Consider the following 18,911-nt stretch of genomic DNA (forward strand, 5'->3'; position numbering starts at 1 on the left):
TTTTAGGTTTTTCACCTTAAACTGCTTTTGGCTCGTTACACCCTCTTTTTGAACTTGGGGACTTTTGTTCACAATGGTCTCTATTACAGGTTGGAAAAGTTCCTATCCAAAAATTTCTCAAAGGTACATGGATCGCGATCCATGGTCCACCACTTTTGGATCTGAATTTTTGGTGTGCTGATAGCTTATGATCTTTGTAGCTTATTCACAGAGAAGTTTTGGATTTGTCTCTAAAAATAAGCCTCCTTTCACATTAAGGTTATTGACCTTTATACCTATGGCATTCTAAATGGCCAGTGGCCGACTCACATGGACCTTTACAATTATCATTACACCATTACAACTCAGGGAATTGATCCACTACTCTGGAATCAGGATTTACACAGAGTATTACTACACTATCTTGGTAAAATAATAGATTACAAATGTGGTGTCCGGCTACGTGTCCGACTAGTTGGGCGCCCGTTCGATCTGTCCTCAAACACTCGTCAATTCCTTGGCAATCCAGAGCTTATTTCCCTTGAGGAGGCGAGATTTACGTAACAACCTCAAATGCTCGTCTTTGTCCTTGAGAGTAAGGATGCATTGCTCGGGTGGTAAGCGTTTGTTTGTGTTGTTGATTCAACAGACTCTGCTGGGTTCAATAGTGACTGGTTGAATTATGTCATGGAGCTTGAATATCGCTTCTTCAAGAGTAACCTAGAGAGTACACCATGGTGATGGGAGCCCCCCGATCCTAACTTTGAGACGAAGGGATTCTTGTAGGCTGGCGTTCCTAAAGAGCCGCCTGTAGCTCGATGTCAATTTTCTTCGTGATGACATGGGTTACTTCGTGAAGTTCCTTCTCGACCGTCGACACAAATTCATTGAGGGATGTTTCAACCTCTCGTGCTTTCACAAGGAGAGCTTGACTCTCTATTTCTCTTGCATTCTCAAGCTTCTGTAGGCGTTGCTTGAGAGCAACATTCTCCCCAATGAGCTCCTGAATATGGGCCTCAAGGGCTGAGATTCTTGCTTCTTGATGGGTGAGAGGATCCTTCTTGGGTGCTGATGCCACTGCAAGAAAGCTCCTACGAGAAGGGGGAGCTGGCGTCCGTGGGGTGGACATCGTCGCAGTACTGCCTGTGTTTTCGATGAAAGGTTGAACCACTAACTGGCTGGGCATCCCCATTGATGCAACTCGGTCGTCTTGTTGAGGCATAGGCTCCATAACCACCTGAGGTCGGACCTGTTGAGCAGGTCACGCAGGCAATGTTACGAGTTTTTTGAGCCTGTTGCTTCTGCTGCTGAGCAGAATGCACTACTTTCGAGCATGATGTTCTAGATTTACTGTCGGGCGCACAAGGGTGCTACGCGAGCTTGTAAGCGGTGTCTAACCGGTTGAGCAGGTCACATGGGCAATGTCGGGAGTTTTTCGAGCCTGCTGCTCAGTAGAACGCACTCAATTGCTGTCGAGCATGTTGTTCTAGATTTATTGTCGAGTTTGTAAGCGGTGTCGGGCAGGGTCGTTCGGACCGAGAGGAGAGATGGAAAGGGAGCCCCCTCTCCATGATGATTGTGCATTAGAAGTCTAGATATTTGGCTTCCACTCTCTCCCAACGCCCTTGCATTAAAAGTTTAGATGCTCTTTGCATTAGCTTGTGCCACATGGCACATGGGAGTGCAAGGAGCATTAGAAGATAGTAAGATGTATCGTACTTACGACCTTTTCTTGTTTTGAGAGGCACAAGCATCACAATGCAGGAAATGCATCTATCTTCATTTGTAAAAGTTATAATGTGAAATTTTTCTCCTCCACACACCCATTAATGCCAAATTTCATTTGTGTTACAAAGTCATTAAGTCAAGCTTTGAGGAGAGCTGTTACAAAACCCAAGAACAAGCTATGCCATGAGATAAAAGCCACTCTACTAGTGCCTCCTCATCATAAGCTATATCGCCATTCCCTTATCATCCCTAGGCCCTTGCAGGTAGGCACAGAGAGAGAGAGAGAGAGAGAGAGAGAGAGAGAGCGCAGCAGCAGCAGCAACAAAGCGAGAGGCAAAGAGAAAACTGCATGGCAGTGAGCGTAGCTCGACCTGCTACAACAAAGTGAGAGAGAAAGAAAAATGTGCATGCCAAGTTGCAATGCTGGCCTCGCTGCCCCAAGCAAGTTTTGGAACCTAACTGCAGTTCACAGGCCCTTGGCCTATTCACCCTCGCCCTCAAACTAATGATAGATTTTATGAATAAAATTTAGCTTTTTGAATTCTTACAATCTCCAGAGTGAAGCAACAAAGGAAAGGGAAACGGACGTAGAAGCGATAGAAGGGGCGTTTCCGAGGAGAGATGGTGCGGCAGGCTCAGAAGCGTCAAGACCAGCGCGGAGGCGAAATCGTAAAGAGACAGCCACAGAAGCGATGCGAGGTTCAGAGTGAGGATCGTCGTCATCGACGGCCATCGACGAGCAGAGTGGCTTGCCCTTCCACCTCGTCGTGGAACGGCTCTCTCTGCTGCAGCTTTGCAAGCTACGCTGTGTTTGCAAGTCTTGGAAGGCCTTTCTGTCGTGGGGAAGATCTGTAAACACCATTGAATTCCCTGCGTGGTATGTCGAGGAGGGAGAATACTGGTTTGTGATGCGTTCATTCGCCGGTCGTCCAATCATAGTAAACAGCAGCCATGACAAGGGAATCTTTCCTTTTCTGCCTTTGTGCGATGACAAATTGCTGTCATGCCTAGGCGGCCGGGACTGGCGTCTAGTTCCTCACGCCTTTCATCCTTGGGACTTTCAACTGTCTATAGCCAGTGCAGGTGGCCTCATGTGTGCCCTCGTGTATGACACCGATGGAAGTATCTACCGGTATGGAAGCTTTAAGGTGGTTGTCTTCAACTGGCTCACAAGATCTATGAAAGTACTCCCCCCACCCTTAGCTCCAGATCGAGTGTTTTACAATGATGACAACCCATGCTCAGTTCATATGGCAATTGATGACCACGACGCCTGCCGATTTTATATTATGCTCTGCTTGACGCTATCAACTCCAGGAAACCCCTTCCTTTTCAGATACTTTGAAGTTTTTGACTCCAAAAGAGGGACCTGGACAGAAGGTGCCACAACCAGAATGAACTCTAATTCTGGGTTACTGTCAGGTGATTTCTTCTTTGCGAAGAGTCCTTCCTGTCGTAACCCGAGCAAGTTGACGATGGCTTATCATGTAGCCCAGAATGCATGGAGCATTGTGCAAACACCATTTAAGTCCAGATTTTATGACCATCCTCATCTCAAGTACAAAGGAAGGCTCTTTCAAGCCTGCTTTTGGGATGATGACATCAACCCTCGCGGATTGAGCTTTGGTGTATGGGAGCTGCAATTGTGTGCTTCATCAGAAAGTACCCCTACTTGGGTGGAGGTGTCGAGGACACCAGAGTCCCTAGATGCCCAATTCGCATTCATCCGAACCAGGGACAAACTAATTCAAGCAGGGGAGACCCTCTTCGACACCAGAGCTTGGAGTTACAAAGGTTCTCTGTCCCCTCTAGTGTATGATGTTTCTCAGAATTCATGGTATGTGCAAGAGCTGCCCCTTAAAAGCTTGCAGTCTGAGTTTCTCTTTGTGCACAGGCCAAGATTAAGTATGTCCCTTTGCTTACGAGATATAAGCTGAGATGAGGTATGCTCCCATACTGATGAGATATAAGCTTTTGATAGAAAATGATATTTTTGGTGCACAAGATTCTTGGAAAAGTGTGTGTGTGTGTGTGTGTGTGTGTGTGTGAGAGAGAGAGAGAGAGAGATCATTCTTATGAATGCATGCACTTGTGTGGTATTTTGTGGATTAGTCCTTGTATTATTAACCTACCAACTTCGCAAGAGCATGAAAGCGTATCTGCATTATATGCTACAGAAGATGATGGACATGACCAGATGTCCCAAGAAGGGACCCTTATTTGTAGGGCACCTTGCAAGAGAACCACAATTGGCATACATATTCACAAGGACAAACCCAATGTAACATGCTTTCAACAAATAGGTGAAAGGACAGATCTAATTATACACCTGCCGGCCTTAGCGCGCATTAAGATCCAATAGCTTGAGTTAGTATCCAACATAAATTGAATGGCTTCTTGCTTAAGCGGTGGCTTTGAGCGAGCCAATCTTGAGGTCACCATTTTTAAGGGCTATATGTTGAAGAAGGTATTGCTGTTAAGTTGTAATTGGGGTACAGATAATGCAACTTGGGTGGCAAGGGTTGCATCTAGGCATGCATAACATTGAAGGTGGAACTAAAGAAAATCTTACAGCAAGTTCCAACTCTCCTATTCTCTTGGCACTAGATGGTTGTAGCACAAGAGGAATGTATATAAGAGTAGATAAGCATATCCTGACCGTCCTTATTTAAACATCTTTGTTGTCCCTTCTCAGCCTATTGCAAGAGTGAATTATGAAAGACACCCACTATAAGCACTCTGCATAGGCCATAGGCCTCCCATGCTGTTGTTGATTCTATTGAGACTAGAAGCTATCATAACGGTGTGCAACATGATCCTCCAACAACCCTTGTCTCCAATTGTCATCATGGCTCAAATTACAACACAGGTCAGATGCAAACAAAGGTCGTTTCTGTCACAAACAAGAGCGCATAACAATATAAACTATACTCGGATAAATAGAATTTATTACTTAATACTGAAGCCAATTGGTATAGAGAGAAAGAACAAGAAGATCGACGCAGGACTAGAGACCAAAAGATGGGTTGTTCCCCCCCCTCCCCCCGGAAAAATATCTTTATTACAGGGGAGAAGTTTATACAAGCACTTGAACCGATTGTATTACCACGTTCGTTCTAGAATCAGATTCGATGGTATTCAAAACCTCAACTTCCTATTCCTAGGGAAAAATCCTATTCCAAGGAACTTCCGTTCCTTATTCTGAATACTCGAGAACCAAGGTTCTCGCCTTTGGATCTCACCTTCTAGACTTAGGCCATGGCATCCCTGCATGTTCGTAGAGTTCTCTTTCGTAGAAATCCTAGCAACAACTTTATCTTTCTAGACACAAAGTCCTTCCTTGGAAATCAACTCCTTGATACCACATCAAGAGTGCGGATACAAAACGGCCAATTCGGCTCTAGTTCCTCATAGCTCTTTTCTTTTGTAGAGGCTCATGCCTTTCTGTGTTCCTACTTCCTCGTGTAGAGGGAGTACAACCACATTGATCAAAACATGAAAAATGTTACCTGTGAGGTCTCGACATTCGGAACGCAACTTGGTTCTCAAAAAAGCAACTTCCCGGAAGACATCTCTACATCCTACACACAGAAGAGGTGTGTTCTCGGGTTCCTTCTCGTAAATCAGCCCTGTCTACGATGTTTATGGGATGAAAACAAAGAAAATCAGCAACTTGTTGCGATGAAACTCGCCTACTCGGTCGTAGCAATGTCTGATACACTCGAGGCAGCCATGGGAGTCACAGACGACGGTCGTCCTTTCCGGTCGAAAATTTGTAGTAGCCTCCCCTTTTCTTTAGCACTGGCTTTTTCTTCTAGCTGGAGAGAGGATTTGCTTTTATACTTCCTGGAAACCGACAGGATAGGAGGGATCCTCCTCGACAAGAATAGGGTAGGGAGGGGTCGAGGGATCGCTTTTGTTCTGCCTAAATAGAGAGAGAGAGAGAGAGAGAGAGAGAGAGAGAGAGAGAGAGAGGGTGCTAGGATTTTGTTGCTTTAATTTCCACTTGGCTTCTCAGTTATTACGTGGGCGGCCGACCTCTTTTAAAAGTGGTATGAACTTGTTAAAAACTTAGTAAAACCTGATAAGTCGAAATCAATCCTTACACGCTCACAACTCAGGTATCCTTGGATGTACAGATGCAATACTACCATAGACCTCTTTACGAGAAAGCATTTGCTTTCTTGAAAAGCAGTCCGCTTTCTTAGAAAGCATCTGTTTTTCCTCAAAGTTTCCTCTGAACCCATCTTCGTTCAACTGCTTGCTCATACTTGTGCACAATTTTAACACAGTTTTGCATTTCCTCTTGAATATGGATATTCCCTTTTTGATGCTCGCATCAGGAATACTGATCACCTAGTCCTTTCTCACCGATCTTACGGTACAATCTCCTTCGCGATGCTCTATGTTACCCATGCTATGACGCATCAGAGATATCCGTTCTCGCATGGTCGAATACTTCTTCTCGATGCTTCGTGTCAACCATCCGATGTGATGCATCAAAAGTACTTGTTCTTGGTGACATACCAGATATTCCCGTTCATAGTGCTCCCATCGTTACTCTGAATGACACATTAGAAATATTTGTACTTGAATGTCTCCAGTGAGAAAAAACACTCTCAGTTATAATTTCAATAATGCATTTAAATTATTTTTTTGTGTTTTCTCAAGCGAGAAAACCCTCTCACTTATAAATCCAATAGTTCATTTAGAATTATTATTTTCCTTCATATAAAGCCAATTTAGCAACAATGTCATTTGAAAGAATGACCTCACATTGCATCTATTTAGAATACTAAAGGGCTTGCTGGCCCTTTTTGAAACTGTCTCTATGCGTCTTCGTAAGACCTAATTCAACGCTATTGCGAGTCAAAATCACATCTTGGATTTGCAATCCCTTGTTGATTATTGAGTGGTAACATAGGCTTTGTGGGATGCACAAATAGGTCACTTCATTTGAAAGGATGCCCTCTTGTTGCATCCGATCAAAATATTCAAGAGCTTCTTGGTTGTGATGTTGCTGTCATGGCCCAACCAGTGTCCTTAGATTGCGTAGATGATGCATTGTCACTTTTCATTGTGACCGGATAGGGTAACGGGGCCAATAAGTGGACGAAGTGGACGAGTCCACAACAAGGATAACCTTTATAATTAGCTTTCCATTGTTTTAGCATGTTGCTAGGGTAAAGGGGCCAATAAGTGGACGGGTCCAAAACAAGGATAACCTTTATAATTAGCTTTCCATTATGTTCAGAATTTTAAGGATTCATGATTGGGTTCGCATCGATGTTCAAAGCTTGACAATCACTTTCTTTTAATGTTAGTTTCATTCAAAATCATTACTTGCAAAATTGACGGAATTATATTTTTATTGTTGTGGTAAAGAGGAATACAACACAAGGTAGGATTGATAATCTATCCAGGATTATATTCGATGAAGCATCACAAGGAGTAGATGACGGTGTAGGGAATGGGCCTTGGGAGGCCTATTCTGCAGGTCAGGCGACCGGCGGCAGTCGGGAGCCTGCTGCTGCAGATCGGGTCGACCAGGGCCTATTCCCGGTCGTCAAAGTCTCTGGGAGCCTTACCCGTCAATAGCCGGAATTACAAAGCTTGCGCCAGCCTGACACCTCAGCGCAGGGAACATTGGGGCGCACATTCTATCGGTGAAGGACCTGTTGTAGCAAGTGGCTGGTTGCAGAACAGGCAACCAGAGACTTTGACGATATACTAGATGCTTAACTATTCTCAATTAAAATGGTATTAAGGTGGTCGAAAAGCATCATGACTCTAATGACCATTGCACGATTTGAAACCAAAATTTTATTACTACTAGCAAGGAGGCTGTACAACAAAACACTGGATGGAATATTGATTCTATGCATAGGACCTTAGGAGCAAAGCTCCTAAAATTGTAACAACTCTTCATTTTGCAAAAGATCAGACCGTCAAGCTACTCAAATGGCTTGGTACAATGAAGTAAGATGTCCATATAGATATGAAAAACAATCCAAATAGTGATGTAAGGTATCTCCCATACCATTTGCCATATTATTTTGAATAATGGTGGTGTCCAAATGGGGTAGATATATATTTAGTGGAGTTCCTTTCAAGCAATAATTTTCCTAAGAAAATGAATAAACATAGACAAAGAGTTATTGAGATGGAGGCTCAATATTATACTTTAATAGAAAAAAATTGTACAGTTGGTATAAAAACCAAAAACTTTACTTGCGTGCCAATGAAGAGGAATATATTCCTCTCTTAGAAAAAGCACGTGTAGGATAATTAGGAGGTCATTTTTCAACACATAACATAGTAAGTCCAATAATGATGATTGGAATTTGGTGGTTGACTCTTTTCTCTAAGTTATAGAGTACGTTAAAAGATGCAATGCATGTCAAAGAGAAAGAATTTTGGAGAGGAAGGATAGCACACCATTGATGCCAATGACCGGAGCACAATATTTTACCAAATGGGGCATATACTGTGTGGAACTCATACAACATCTGACATATAGAAGACAAGATTAATATATCCTTGTAGCCATGGATTGGTATGGAAGGTTTTTCAAGAAATAATAATGTCCATCACACAAAGAGCAATCCAATTTTGCAAAATTATCTCATTAGAACCAATGGAATTTAACAAGAAGCTTCACCGTCAAAAGCCCTCGGGCAATTAGTTCAAGACCCTCCCCTTGCACATCATTTTGTTTTGAACTGCATTGATTTTAGTTGCATGGAAGACACGATGTTTTGGCCCATGCACACCACTACCATGGTGGCATTGTGTCGTTCAAGAGGGGGGAAGTCATTCTACATGCGGACACAAGTAGATTAGGATATATACATTGGCAACATTTTTGGAGTGAAAATTGTAAATTTTTTAAGTTGGTCTCTAAATTTTTCCAAGTTTTCTTTTATGCCATAAGAGAGATTCGAATAAAGAGAAATGGGGACAACTAACATATGTAAGTCCCTAAGTGTGCATAATTGGACCATAAATATGTAAATAATGATGATTTTGTGTATCTATTTGGCCATTTTTTTTGCCTAAACAGCATAAAAATGGAGCAATCCACCAAAAATATAGTTGTATGTTTATTATATGTCGATACGAAAATTTTTAATACCGATTTACAATTTTCTTTTGATTTTATGTAATTTTATTGAATTCTTTTTGCAATAGGTTTTAGAAAAATGTTAAATGGTTGCAAGCGTCGGATCAAAAGTCCGTGTGCACATAGTAGATTCTGACAACAAGTGGACAAGTGCCAAAAAATTCATGCAATTCAGAAGACCTTGAAGAAAAACCTATTTTCCCTTGAGAGACCTCCAATTTCAAAATTTGGGCTAAGCAAGTCAAGTGGTGTCCAAATCTAATGATTTTTGAGTCATTAAATGGACATTATAAGATTTGATACGGCCAATGGGTGGATAATAATTTTTGTGAGTCAAAATGCCATAGGCCATATAGTCCGATAGAAATTTAAGAACCTCATTTGCATTGTGACCTGTGTGTGTGTGTGTGTGTGTGTGTGTGTGTGAGAGAGAGAGAGAGAGAGAGAGAGAGAGAGAGATAGATATTCCCTTAGACCTTTAAGAAGCTCATTTTCATTGTGACCTCCCCACACCTACTCCAGCCATGAGAGTATATTCCTCATGTATCATTTTAGCTCTAGGAACATGTTTTCATCATGACAATCACCTTGGGCGAGCTCGAGAATCAGATATAGAGCATGCAACCTATGATAGAAAGTGGGACATGGGGGGCAATGCAGTGCACCAAATTGCACCAATATGGATCAATAGGCTCATAACCAAGAAGTCAACAAGTACTTAAGGCTAAAGTGGAGATCAAATCATCTTCAATTATGGATGTTAGTAATTTCCCTTATAACCATTTTCTCAGAATGGGGTTTTGACTCCACCGACATTTTCATATGGTCAAGGGGACAACTATTTCTACAAGGATAGTCTTGGGACCATGCTCAATTTGTGAACTTGGGCATTCTAATGTGACCAAGCATCCTAACATAGTCCCATGATAGAGCATGCTTTTAAACAACTACTACTACATATGGTCTTGGGACCATGCTCACTTTGTCACACCCCCAAGAAGAGAAGTTTTTAAGGAGAAAAATAATTTTCAAAAGACCTCAAAGGTTTGAAAAAATATTTAAACCTAAAAGAAGAAGAAGAAGAAAAAGAAGAGGCGTTCTTCAACTTCATGTCTTTCTCTTCAAGACATAGAAGTCTCTCTCTCTCTCTCTCTCTCTCTCTCTCTCTCTCTCTCTTTTGCAAGAACTAAGACTTAAACATTCATGAAGGAACAGTGATCATAAGAAAGCTCTCTATCACAAGAAGAATTAGAAATTTTCTCATGTAGGAAAATGAAGTCTTTTTCACTGTTTTTCATACACTGCATAACATCATGAGCTTCTACTCGAGAGGCACCACATACCTAGCTAGGTTCGATTGGGGGCAAGGGAACACCGGCCTCCCCCACCGGGCTGGCGGTCCGCTGGCCCCAAATCATACCTAGCTAGGTATGTGGTGCCTCCCTCGCCAAAGCTCATGATGTTGAGGTAAGTCACAATGCAATAACTTATTGTGAGAAACTGTCCAAATCTTATTGTGTATATAATAGAAACAATGAAAATCCATTTTGATTACAAGATAAGCGGGTGGCAGGCCAGGTAGATTCACGGTCATGGGCATAGGCAGGGCGGAAGCCAAGCGGCATTGGCAGTTTTGAAAGTGGTTAACTCCCTGTCGATAGTAGCATTGGCGCACCTGCTCACACAAGATCTTAGCGCGCTAGATTTTCTTGCTGGATCGAAGTCCTCTAGAGACTCCTCCTCAAACTTCATGCCCTCTAATCCCTCCTCCCTTCTTCTACTCCTTCTCAAAGTTATGTTTCTATCTTGACCTGTAAGAAATGAGCTCTCTCTCTCTCTCTCTCTCTCTCTCTCTCTCTCACATCACAAGAAGTTTTGGACAAATTCTCACAATAATTCCCACATTGTGAGTTACCTCAACATCATGAGCTTCTGTGAAGGAGGCCGGGCCGGAGGTCCTCAGGCTCCAATCGTACCTAGCTAGGTATGAAGTGCCTCTCGAGCAGAAGCTCGTGATGTTATTCATTGTATGAAAAAAACTGGAAAAGACTCCGGTTTTCTACACGAGAAAATTTCTAAATTTTCTTGTGCATGTGACACAGGCGACGGGACTCACAGGAGCATGCCCTACTGCTTATTGAGAACTCTTAATCACTTCTCTCTCTCTCTCTCTCTCTCTCTCTCTCTCTCTCTCTGGTTGGACACTCTGGCAGCAAGCCATTTCAAAAAACTGCATGGTTTGATTAAGGGAAGGCCACATGCAGGGCTAGAAAAATACATTTTTTCTAACCGAAGAAAATAAGGGAAAACTTGAAATTCTCGGTCAACATTTGAAGCTTTTGCTAGTAATCACACTAAAACCTGTGAAAATTTCTCGATTTTCTTGAAGGCAAGCTCAAAATCTAATCAAGATTTTAGGATTTTGGTGGGTTAAAATACACTAGATCTCGGTTTTTCTAACATTGGTCTCACGTAGCATTGGTTTTAAGTAATGTTTTTTCTAACATTGGTTTTAAGTAATTTTGCATGCACCCAATTTTGTAGGGGCTTTAGTGTATTTTAACCTACTAAAATTGCAAAATTCGAGCTAGATTTGAAGCTTGCCTTGAAGAAAACCGGACAGACTTTATATGCTTTACCATAAACGGTAAGTGCTTCAAATTTTGACCTAAAAATCAGAAGAGTTTTTAAGTGTATCCTTATTTTCTTCAGCTATGAAAAATGTTTTCTGGCAAGCCCTGGTCACAAGGCACATAGCCTAGTGGATGTTTGATTAAAAAAATGGAATTTATTATATTTTAATATAATCAAATTTCAAAATCACCGCTAGATTTTGAAGCTTGCGTTCAAGAAATTCGGCAAGATTTTATAAGTATTATCATAGATACTAGCAAATGCTTCGAATTTTGACCTAAAAATCGAAAGCGTTTTATGTGTATCCTTCGGTTAGGAAAAATAATTTGGTGATCCCTGGTCACTCGTGCATTAGTTAATCAATGTTCGCAAAAAAACAGGGTTAAGCATTTTAACCAACTGAAAGTGCAAAATTTTAGCTAGATTCAGAGCTTTCCATGAAGATACCTCGCAAAATTTTATAGGTTATACTGTAAATATTGGAAAATGCTTCAAATTTTGACCTCAAAAACGGAAGAGTTTTAATTGTGCCCTTATTTTCTTGAGCTTGCCTTGACAAAAACTCACAAAGTTTTATAAGTTTTAGCGTAGATACTACCGAGTGCTTTAAATTTTGATCCAAAAATTCGAAGACTTTTAAGTGTTCCCTTATTTTATTTGGTTAGGAATTTTTTTTTTGGTAAACCATGGTCACACATTGCATTACATAGTTAATATTTGCAAGAAATCAGGGATGAGAGTATTTTAATTGGTTGAAATTGCAAAATGTCAGCTAGATTCAAAGCTTGCCTTGAAGAAAACTCGCAAAATTTTATAAACTTTACCATAAATCGCAACAAGTGCTTCAAATTTTTACCCAAAAACTAGAAGAGTTTTAAGTGTGCCCTTATTTTCATCAATTAGGAAAAATGTTTTTGGCAAGCCCTAGTCAGACAATGCATTACCTAGTTAATGCTAGCAATAAATCAGGATTTAGAGTATTTTAATTGACCAAAAGTACAACTCTCGACAAGAATCGAAGCTTGCCTTGAAGAAAACTCACAAAATTTCACAAGTTTTATTGTAAATACTAGCAAATGCTTCAAATTTTGACCCAAAGTTTGAAAGACTTTTAAGTGTGCCCTTATTTTCTTCCGTCAAGAAAAACCTTTTTGGCAAGCTCTCATCACACAGTGCATTGCCTAGTTAATGTTTGCAAAAAAATCGAGGATTAGTGTATTTTAATTGGTTGAAAGTGCAAAATCCCACCAAAACGGCTAGTTTATTTGAATTCAAAATTTCCCCCCAAAATAGAATTTAAAATCTAGTGGGTAAAACCATATCATATAGCATATCTATGGAAAGAGCTCGATGCGTAGATTGTGGATCTATAATCTCCGTTCAAATCAGAGATCATATATGGGAGTTATGGAAGGCCAAAAATCATAAAATTATCCACCTCTTTTTTGGGAAGAAAAGTGCATCCTTTGACCACTCTTACACAGCCACCATTCTTGCACACATGGCATACACCTATTCGTCAAAATGCTAATCACCTCCATAAGCTCATGGCAAATAAAGAGGCCTTCCTACACCCCATCCTCTTTCTAATGTCGCTCCCGGTGAAGTGAAATTCTCTCTGTCCGTAGTAGAGCAGACGTGGATGGGTGGACCGATCGTTCCCTGGCTACACAGGGTCCGATGTCTTGCTAGTTATTTTGTCATAAACTTTTTTTAAATGTTATGGTATACCCAGATTTTGTCATTGTATTAATATATGGTTGCATGTTTCATTCAGATGGGGCATTAAAAGATTCTCTGTTGTCATTCTCTCACGTCTTTGTGCACTTTATTTCACCCTCCACTATACTCTCTCTCTCTCTCTCTCTCTCTCTCTCTCTCTCTCTCTCTCTCTCTCTCCCAGCAACGTGGTGTACACATATATTCACCCTCCACAATGTTATATTTTTCTTGAGCCTTACGCTTTCATTCATAACACCCATTCAGGGGTAGCACTAGTCACTAGGTGCGTCTAGATGCGGTCCGGCTCATGGCCTAAACTCCATGCTTGGACGGGCAACTCTAATGTATATTGAAAATTTATAAAGGTGTAAATTGTATATTTTGTGGATAGACCCCTGGGGAGGGGTATCTCTCATCCTTAGAGAAAACATGGTCCCTCCATGGTCCAAGGAGCATTGTCTTGAGAACAAGCTTGGTCCTAGAACCAAGCATCCAAAGATTTCAAAGTCTTGTGACCAAGCATTTGAGTGAAATTCTTGGGAGTGAGCGACATATCATGGTATTAAGAGATAGCACCCAAAATCAAAATGTTGTGCATTTAATTTCAAGCATTTTCATGGGATCAACTTTCAAGCATCCAAGTTTTTTCTAAACATAAATCATCCAATCATGTCCTCAAGATAAAACATCTTGGGACGAACCATGCCCTCTTTGTAGTCATGCATGGCCTTAGGAACAAGCATGTTATCATGATATATGAAGCCAACAATACATTTGCACTCAACCATGCATGGCCTTAGGACCAAGCATGTTATCATGATATATGAAGCCAACAATACATTTGCACTCAACCATGCATGGCCTTAGATACTCTGATGTTGGACACTGGCTTCTCAAGATACAGGCTCTCGAGACACCGGAACTGGAGACACTGGCTCTCGAGATACTCTGATGCTGGATACTAGAACTGGCAATACTGGCTCTCGAGACCCTGACACTCCAGACTGGAAGTGGCAGTACTGGCTCTCGAGACTCTGACGCTCAAGACTAGAACTGATAGTATTGGGACTGGTATTACTGGCTCTAGACACTGGCTATCGAGACACAAGCTCCCAAGATACTCTGATATTGGACACTAACTTCTCGAGATACAGGCTCTCGAGACACCGAAACTGGAGACACTAGCTCTCGAGACTAGCTCTCGAGATACTTTGAAACTAGCAGTACTGGCTCTCGAGACTCTTGACGCTCGAGACTGGAACTAGCAGTATTGTGAGTGTTATTACTGGCTTTGGACACTAGCTCTTGAGACACAAGCTCTTGAGATACTGAAGTTGGACACTGGAACTGGTAGCACTCACTCTCGAGACTCTGACTCCCTGAGATACACTTACGTTGGACACTGGAACTGGCAGTACTAGCTCTTGAGACTCTGACGCTCGAGACACTGGCTCTCGAGACACAAGCTCCGTGAGATACACTGATGCTGGACACTGGCACTGGCAATACTGACTCTCAAGACTCGGACGCTCAAGACACTCTAGCACTGGTAATACTGGCTCTCGAGATACTCTAACACTGGACACTAGAACTTGTAGTATTGGCTCTTGAGACTTTGATACTCGAGACTGAAACTGGCAATACTAGATCTCGATACTTTGACGCTCGAGACACTTGCTCTCGAGACACAAGCTCCCAAGATACACTAACACTGGACAGTGGAACCGGCAGTACTGGCTCTCGAGACTCTGACGCTCGAGACACTGGCTTTCGTAGTACTGGGATTGGTATTACTATCCATAAGTTTGTCAAAACCTTAAATTTGTATGCAGATTTACATCTTTCACCCCGTGCCCGCAAAGCTACATGACACCGGGTTCCCACCTCAAGCATAGCCTTAGCTTACCAATGTCAACGTACTTTTAACACTAACCTTTGAAGGTCTTCAATGAAGCTAACCCTAAGGTATTTTAAGCTCCATTGGTTAGCCTTGCTCTTTGACATACCATCTCTCATTTGGATCCCTTTACCATTGGCCCCGTGTTGAGATAGATTTGTAAGCACACGTCTATATTCTAACCCTTGTTCCCGATTATTCTCCCACATTAGTTTAATATGAGAAAAATCAATTGGATTGGTTAGAAATTAGATTTTATGAAATTATCTCTCTCTTGAAATCATAGTCATCCTCGACTATAAGGTAGAAGAGATAAAGCCTTAGTCATCAGTCAATGTTGCTTAGCAGTTGTTAGGAGTTTTTTGGAAGAAATGATTGCGCATATTTACATACACATGCATGGTGCATCGAATAAAGAATTTCCCATTGTCCAGAGCCAGGTGGTTACATGGAGCCCACATGTGTACATGTAGGATAGTGTGTACATAGTACATCGATTTTCATTATCACCAGTATCAGTGCGTTTTTCTATAATAATAAGGATTTGGTGGAGAAACTTCTTGAGGAATCTATTAACAGGATCATGCCATGAAGTAAGCAGGTGCATCAGATGGCATCCATGGGCATCAGGAGGTCGAATGGAACCAAGACTTGCAAGTGAGGACACAATAGAAGTGTTTTCTTGTGATGAATTATGCAAAAAGGTCATCATGAGAACTATATGTTGGGGCCACTTCACGTGATTGTGGGATGCATTATTGGGAAAAGTTGAGTACCAAGTGTGCGGATGGATGTAGAAAGGTAACAAAAACGCACTACATGGTTATTTTTTGGCATGTTCAGGTTCTGTTTGAGGTCAATCAAAAAGCCAAAGGTGCCCAAGGGATAAAGTGAAGTGTGGACACTAAAAAACCTGAGAGAAGACCAGAAAAAATGTGGAGAGAAGAGGATGAAGAGCCGCTACCCAGTTTTTGGAGCCTATTTTGGCCATAAACTGCTCATCTGAGCTCGGATTTGAGCACTTTGATATTGTAGACTAGGGTTTTTGACCATTCCGAATGCAATGGCATTGTCCATTTTTCCAAACTCCTCACTATTTTCCTGATGTTTTGGTTGTGTAAGTTTCTCCTGTGAGCAAAGCCTCAGCTCAAATTTGTGATTGTATTTGACATATTTCATCCATATGGTGTGATCTATTTGTCCCATTGGTGTCGGCCCAAGCTCAATTGTATCTAAGCATCAAAAATATTCCTCCTTTGAGCTGATTTGTGTGTGTGTGTGTGTGTGTGTGTGTGTGTGTGTGTGTGTGTGTTGAGTGGGCAAATGGAAAGTCTCTCTCCTCTCACTCGATCGATGTGTTCCCTCTCTTGGTCAAGTGGATTGTGTAATCTAAGTGGTTCCCCATAGTGTGTGTGTGTGTGTGTGTGTGTGTGTGTGTGTGTATGTGTACGCGCGCGCGTGCGCGTGCGTGTGTGTTATCCCAAGAGTGTGTGTCGGGTGATTATAGAGGCGTTGTGTGTATTTCCATCCCCCTCATATTCTTTTGGCGTCCCCACGGAGGATCTTCTTCAAGTACCTTCAACTTCAGAATTATAGATTCAGGATTACATATTACAGATTACAGATTACAATTTACAGTTTACAGGTTACAGGGTACAAGTAAAGGTACAAGTGATTCACACAGGTACAGGTAGCTGGAGTAGAGTGATATATTGGCAAGTGGGAGTCACTTTCAATTGTCGTGGGTATGCATCATTTGGCGCATGTTTGAGTGCATTGTCTGATATTGTACATTACTTGTGGATACTGCCATTGTACGCCTTTGTGAAGCCATACTTGGTTTTATTTGGCAGTCCCTACCATTTCTGAGACTTGGTCTGAAAGATAGTCATTTTTGCGACTTGACTATACAATATTTGCATAAACCTTCGTGAGAGGGTCGTGGTGAGGTTTTATTGAGCTGGGGGATTCTCAAATGTGAGATCCTTTCGATGATATAGGTAGCTGGAGCACGACCTCGTCATAGGCTATGTACTAGTGATTCCTAGTTGATGCTTGGGTGCCATTGTTGGAAGATTATGCATACATATACAGTCTATACTTTGGGTTTTTACTGCTTTAATTCTCGAGAAACTCTGCCAAAATTGTTCCAAGTTGTGATGGCTGGTTTTTTGGTCTTTTGAGCGATTTATGTTGTTATGGTGCTAAAATTCTGGCAAAATCAGAGGGTAATTAGTCAAGTGTGCTTTATTGGGAGCTACATAGTTGGCCTTTAATGGATAATCATGATGTACCTCAGTTCACTCCTTTTCATTTTGCACAAAGACTCCAAATAAATGTTGACGTGGACAGGAAGATTTTTTACCAGCAGCGCATAGTCTTTATGTTTGGGCCAAGAATATTAAGAGAGATACTGGAATCTCCTTTTCTTGTTGTAATTCTGATGATTAACTATGAAAACACATTAAATTTTGATGTGCATGTGTTCATCCTTTTCTGAAGCTTGAGCTCCATTGAAGTTTCTGGGGATTGAGTCAGTGAAAAGTTTGGGTTCTTGCACGTGTGTTAGAAGGGGTTCTCAAAGCATTGAAACTTGGGTAGCCATGGCTTTCTCTTATCCGGAATTTCATGGAAGAAGTGATGAAGATGTAGAAGACTTTTTGGAAAAGATGGAGGCTGCCTACATTAGCAACCAGATTCATGATCCTACATAGATGTTACGTCTTCTCCATATTTGTTTGAAGAGCAATGCATGAATTTGGTCCAAAGCATTTGAAGAGGAGTTGCGTGCAGCTGATCCACCTGTGATATTAGCTTGGGATAATCTAAGGCATGGATTGAAAGTGGAGTTTGTGAAGACAGAAGATCCTGAAAAAGTGTGGCAAGAAGTACATGGTTTGATGCAAAGGGAAGGTGAGCCAAGAGATGAGTACATACGTAAGTTTTCAATGGCATGGGAGGGGATTCGCAAGGCATTAGCACCACAGGTACCCCCACCTGACATGATGAAGAAGGACAGATTCTTGGTTGGTCTTTGGGAGAATATGAAGATGCACTAGACGTAGCGAGGAACAAAGAGTGGAAGCTAAGAAGAATGATTCATCTAGGAGTAGAGTCTTTGCCCAAGAGGTCTGAGTTTCAGCCTATGTATTATTTGCAAGTTCGCATGCCAGAGGTTCATCATGAACCAGTGGTTTCTGTTACTCCTTAGGTTATGCCAGCGGTGGTCGCTACAGCAGTGCAAGATGATGGGCAAAGGCAAGACATGAGGCAAGTGGTAGATTTAATGAAGAATCTCATCCTAAACATGTTAGGTAATGTGGGAAATAATCAAGGTTGTGAGGTTTGCAAATCAGCCAGGAGATGAAGAAAAACCCAAGAATGGTGTTGGACAAAGCAATGGTAGGGTATGGAGGTAGACGTCCACGTGTTATAATTGTGGAGAGTTGGAACACATCATCCCACGATGTGATAAGCCACCAAGGATGGGGGGATACATGTATCCATTGCCAAAACAGGTGCTAACTAGGTCAAATGAGTATGGCATTGAAATTAAGGGAGAAGAAGGAACCAGTTGATTAACCCAAGAGGAAAAGGGAAAGACAAAAGTGATAAGTGTGGTCACCTTGGAGAAGGTAGCAAAGCTAGTGGATACATTAGTGATTCCTCTTGGGAAGAGGACCACACAGGATAAGGAAGGAAGAAGTGGCGTAGGTCCTAGTAAGAAGAAGGGGAAGAGCCATGAAGACGAGGATGTCAAGGCCAAGAGGAAAAGAAGGGCTCGTTGCAAGTTTCATGTTTCAGATTTTCCACTAGGAGATGGGCAAT

At 41.7% G+C, this 18,911-nt stretch overlaps 1 protein-coding gene across 1 annotated transcript; it reads left to right on the forward strand.

Annotated features, from left to right (window-relative positions):
- The first annotated feature begins 1,973 nt into the window (after nt 1-1,973).
- LOC147456097 (uncharacterized) lies at nt 1,974-3,728 on the forward strand. The gene has a single exon (XM_086515402.1). The coding sequence runs from the start codon at nt 2,616-2,618 to the stop codon at nt 3,642-3,644; it is 1,029 nt and encodes a 342-aa protein (XP_086371528.1). The 5' UTR covers nt 1,974-2,615; the 3' UTR covers nt 3,645-3,728.
- The last annotated feature ends 15,183 nt before the right edge of the window (nt 3,729-18,911 follow it).

The sequence above is a fragment of the Adiantum capillus-veneris genome, chromosome 6 (genome assembly GCF_014529385.1).
Source record: "Adiantum capillus-veneris isolate H3 chromosome 6, ASM1452938v2, whole genome shotgun sequence".
Taxonomy (NCBI): domain Eukaryota; kingdom Viridiplantae; phylum Streptophyta; class Polypodiopsida; order Polypodiales; family Pteridaceae; genus Adiantum; species Adiantum capillus-veneris.

Coding starts and splice junctions, on each gene's coding strand:
- LOC147456097 (XM_086515402.1), top strand. CDS start 2,616: ATGCGTTCATTCGCCGGTCGTCCAATCATAGTAAACAGCAGCCATGAC.